Source organism: Rhagoletis zephyria, unplaced genomic scaffold (assembly GCF_001687245.7).
Source record: "Rhagoletis zephyria isolate East Lansing unplaced genomic scaffold, Rhagoletis_zephyria_1.1 Rzeph_scaffold_21885, whole genome shotgun sequence".
Classification (NCBI taxonomy): Eukaryota; Metazoa; Arthropoda; class Insecta; order Diptera; family Tephritidae; genus Rhagoletis; species Rhagoletis zephyria.
The window spans coordinates 2,131-7,548 of record NW_016178943.1 but is presented as its reverse complement, the minus strand read 5'-3'; the positions used below and the strand labels follow the sequence as shown (position 1 = coordinate 7,548).

Sequence of the window (5,418 nt, the reverse complement as noted above, 5' to 3'; positions counted from 1 at the left end):
AAAAAATATTTGCCTCCCCCTTAATTATATGCACGCTACACCGCTAGCCGCAACCACAATTAGAGTTGAGCCCTATAACTGGCAATATATTTAAATTCTATTAAAAAAAAAGAGTTCAAAAGAACAGTAAGAACATATTAAATCGCTTCACCCTAAAGCTCTTATCACTATGAAGAGCAGAGCTTACAAAAGGCCCTTTTCAATGTCATCAAAACTTTGCCTCTTACAAAAATATTAAGTATGTAGGTTTTCCCAAATTAAAGTTCATTCCATTGTTTGCAGCACTTAACTACTCACCGCCGCTATAATGACATTCGCCTCGGCGCGCACATCCTCCCACGACAGCTGACCTTGTTCGACATGCGAGCGCACTTGCTCTACAAAGATAGCTTTCGACTTCCGTATGGCCGCAGAAGCATCCGCATCCACATCCGTCGATCCATCCACATTCACATTCCCGTCTACATCCAATTTCACTTTTCCATTCATTTCTCCATGCACACTGCCATTTACATTTGCATTTACAGTCCCCGAGCTATTTTCACTTTCATTTCCATTCATAGTTGAGTGCTGCCGCTGCTGCTGCTGCTGCTCCTGCTGTTTCATGCCATTTGCTACAGATTTATTATTTTTGAGCTGCAACAGCTATAGTGGCAAAAGAAAATGGAAGTAAAAAAGTTAAGTAAAAGAAATTAGCCGCAAGCATCAAAGGAAAAATCACTTTAATGGCTGCTGAGCAGACACTAAACTCTTGAGTGTGTGTGTTGGTGGTACATATTGTATATGTACATACATATGTATGTATGTTCGTGTGAATGCACTTACACTTTCAATGAAGCTGAAGAGCACATGAACGACTCGCTGCTGGCGCACAAACAACGGTGAACGCCAATAGAGCACATCCGGATAAAGCCACGGCGACAGCATGCGACGTACACACACCTCGGTGACGCTATGTTTGGATGCGGGTGTGTGTTTGTGTTGTGTGTGGTAAGCGAGTGCAGTGATGAAAAAGAAATAAAATTACGATTTAATACATACATATGTAGGGACATTTAAAACATGTGTAGGTGTACGTATGTATGTTTATTTTAATGCAGACAAAAGCGAAACTTTTGAAAAGACCAAGCACTGCTGGCAAATGAGTTGGAATTGTGTGAAACAATTGAGCCGACAGTGCAGACAGTTGAATAGTACAGTTACTCGTACCGTGGAATGTAATTGCAAATTTTCCAGTTAAAAAGTTTGAGCATTTTTTTCTTACTTCTTTACTATATTGATAAAAAGCAAGGTGGTCATTTTAAAAATATGAAAATTGTTTTCCTTGGGTGGTGTGTAAAAAAATTCTTTGTTTCCGGTATGGGCAAAATTTGCGTAAAGCGTCACGCGTAAACCAGGATGAATTCAGAACTGGTATAAATGAAAACAAATCTAATTAGCTTTTCTAGCAACACCACACGTGGATATAGTTCGGAATTTTTTCGGAACTATTTGGGGACTAGTTCGGGATCATTTCGGAGATGGTTTGAATCTAGTTGCGGACTTTGTTGGGCTTAGTTCGAACCTTTTTTGGCACTAGTTCGCCTCCAGTTCGACACCAGTTCGGGACTACGTCACGACCTTTTCTGAATAGTTTCGGGACCTTTCGGGTATTAAGTTTATGACTTTTCGGGGTTAGTTCGGGACTTTTTCCGGATAATTTCGGGGCTAGTTCAGGAATTTTTTGGGATAATTTCGGGTCCAGTTCGGCACTAGTTCGGGATTAGTTTAGGACTTTTTGGGGCTAGTTTGGGATCTTCTGGATAATTTAAAACTAGTTCGAGTCCAGTTCGGCACTAATTCGGGACTTGTTCAGATTATTTTTGGAGCTTTTTTCAGGAAAATTTCGGGTGTAGTTAGGGACCATTTCGGGACACGGGTGTGTGAATGATTTCGTGGATTAAGTTAGAATTGGTTCCTGATAGTAAGTAGGAAAAAAAATACAAAAATTACTTGGGGTTAATCAGCGAATCGCCTAGCCACCAGTGTTCCAGATGTTTTTTCGGAAAACTGAATTTTCGAACAAAATCTGTAACCTTCAAAAACGACGAGAGTTTTAAAAAAAAAGGGCATGGATGTATGGATTTTTGAGCAAGCGATATGCATTATTCCTCCCACATATGTATGTACATATGCACATTAGGGTCATCCCAAAAAAAATGTGAAAAAGAGTAAGTGCGCCTGGACCACACTGCAGAAGTGGAACTTACGTAAGTATCTAGTTTGTCTCATAACCAATATATGTACATTAAAGTGGTCCAAAAATGTATGTAAAAAAATAAGGTCGGATTTTTAATGCCGCCACCCCCTAGGATTGTTATACACCAAAAAAAATATACTCATATTTTTTTATTTTGAAATAAAAAATAATTTAGGTAGTGCTCAAAGCGCTCAAAGTTTTCCATGTATTTTATATGGAGAAAAAACAACTTTTCGTAGAAATAGTGTAGAATTCTTGAAAATCAATATTGTTCGATCGGAAAACTTTACTCATCTTCAGGAGATTCCCAGTAATAATACTTAACAATTTTTTCAAATTTTCATATTTTATAGGTCCTCCAAAGCCCTTAGAAAATGCAATGGGGGGACCAATAAAAAATCTTTAATCATAAAAAATGGTTAAATAAACAATTGGATATTAATACTAGAGTTTTCCGGTCGAAAAATATTGATTTTCAAGAGTTTTATACCATTTCTACGAAAAATTGTTTTTTCTCCATATAAAATACATGTAAAAGTTTGAGCGCTTTGAGCACTCCCTAAATATTTTTTGATTTCAAAATAAAAAAATAGGGGTATATTTTTTTTCGATATAGATCAATCCTAGAGTGTGCCGGCATTAAAACTCCGACTTTATTTTTTGGACCACTCTAATGTACATATATACATACGTATATACGTGCTTAAGGCACTATTTTAAAATTTATTTAATTAGATTTATGTTATTCTGTTGTCCTTTATCTTTATTTTTATCTTTATATTCTATTGTTCTTATAAAAGTAAAGCTTTTAAATTTAACACGATCTTCATCTTTGTTTTTATCTTTCATACTTTTGCTTTTATCCTCTTCTTCATCTATATGCTCGGGTAGATGATGTGAGGTGCGATGACGTAATAAAGTTATGTGATATGTCACATCATGTATGTCGATAACAAAATCGATAGTAACATCGATAAAAATATCGATAGCAATATCAATAAAAAATTCGATAAAAATATCCATAGCAAAATCGGTAAAAAGATCGATAACAGAATCGATAAAAATATCGACTATTATATCGATAAGTTCCGAAAATATCGATAGCAAAATCGAGAACAATATCGATAACAAAATCGATAATAATATCGATAAAAATATCGATAACAAGAATGATAAAATATCAATATCAAAATCGATAAAAATATCGATAAAAAACTGATAAAAATATAGATAACAAAATCGATAAAAATATCGATTATTTTATCGGTAAATTCCGAGAATCGCGAAAATCTCTAAATCACGAAATAGTTCCCAGATGGAGCATTTGTGTCTCTATCTATATCCTTTTCTTTATACATAATTACCCTTATTTTAATCTTTCTTGATCTATCTTCATCTTTACTTTTATCGGTATCCTTCTTCATCTTTTTCTTTATATTTACCTTTGCTTTTACTTCTTTGTTTATCATTTTCTTCATCTACATATTCCTTTTCAGCTTTGCTATTATATCAGTAAAGTGTTTAAATTTTTCTAGATCTTCATTTCAGCCTTTATCTTTACGGGTCTTTGTTTTTGTTCTAATTTTTTCCTTTGCCTTTATCCTTTTCTTTATCTATGCACATTCACACCTTTACTTTCATTCTTTTATTGGTCTTTTTCTAAGTGTTATTCTTTAACTTTTTATTAGCTCGTTTTGGTTAAATTATTACCATATGCATACATTCAAGAAGCTCTTGAATTCGCCAATTTACTCCCAACCGCTGGTATTTAGTAAAAAAATAACTTTCAACAAAAATTTTTTTCTTAAGGAATCCCATAGAAGTTACTTATACGCCACGAGTGCTTTAATCTGGTACTAAATATGAAACAAAAAACATGACGTTTTCGATTTTGCAAAACTAATTTAGCAAATGCAGTGTTTTTGTAAGCTTAAATATCAATTCATCAGTTTTGTCACTCACCCTTTGTATGCTTCGAAAATATGTGCAGAACCCTCGTCTTCAAAATTCATACGTTGACCCATTGTGGTCTCTACGCAAATGGTACATAAGTAGACATACAAATAGACAGACAAAAAAAAAATTGTAGCTTATCTCCACACCACAACACAAGTACTAATTGTAACACTTACGACACGCTGCTTCCAACACATTGCGTTTCAACATCTCATAGATCTCCAGCTGCTTGCCGGCCTTTGCCAACGTGGCAAATTTACTCAGCAACACATTCGCTTCAACATTAAATATGGGCAAAAAGTTGTTGATAATTTGGCGACTAAAAGCTGGATTGATAAGGCGGCGATGCTTATTCCAGCGCGGAGCTGCAAGTAGGCAGTAAGTAGGTATGTATGTAATGTATGAGCGACCTAATAAATATGTATAAACTAGAATGAATGCTTGGTTGAGCGCTTAGGGGTATGCTTAGATTGTGATTATAATATAGACATGACTTTGAAAAACACTCGCCAGCTATTCGGACCCAAATTAACTTCACAAATGATGGTCAAAGTGGCACATAATGTCAATCAGCGCAGGCTAAGTGTTGGCACGACCTATGCAATTACTTGCTTTTAATATGTATGTTAGGTATATTTGAGTGTTTTCATGTGTGATAAATATGTATGTGGCTGTGTGTAGGTGGTGTGACTGAATAAAGGAGCAAATCTCTTCTACTCACAGCTGGATGTGAAGAGCCCATCGCCAATTGCCGCTGCCATGAAGCGATAGAATTCGCCTTTATTTGTGCAATGGGGTGAATTGAAAATCGTTTCCACTGTTTCTGGGTCATTAACGTAGAGGAAACAACTTGTGCCCATCCATGAAATAAATGGCGTCGCATAGTGTTTCGATGTGTGTTCCATATATTGAAGGAAGGCTGAGTGAAAGAAAGACTTATTTCGGAAAAAATCTAACTATATATAGAAATGCTTTAAATGAAATAAAATGAGAATGGGCTGTCGAAGGTATTTTTTCCTTTCAAATACATGTATATACATTAGGGCGGTTGTATGGGATTTTTTTTTTTACTATGCTATCTTACGTGACATTTTGAAAGCATTCGCCGATGAAACAAAGGGTCTAAAAAAATTGTTCAGCTTTCCAATTTTTCGTTAGCAACATTTTGGTTTGCGTGGAGTGTCGTAAATAAGCGTTTAATTACTTATATTTTCTATTGAATT

General features: G+C 35.3%; 1 protein-coding gene across 1 annotated transcript; it reads right to left on the bottom strand.

Moving 5' to 3' along the window:
- Positions 1-297: 297 nt before the first annotated feature.
- Positions 298-5,114, bottom strand: Cyp313b1 (Cytochrome P450 313b1; the record flags this gene model as incomplete). The annotated part of the gene is made up of 5 exons (XM_017637665.1): positions 298-645; positions 826-952; positions 4,202-4,271; positions 4,372-4,560; positions 4,917-5,114. Coding segments are annotated over 5 exons (932 nt in total), but the record flags the coding sequence as incomplete, so codon positions are not given.
- Between the last annotated feature and the right edge of the window lie 304 nt (positions 5,115-5,418).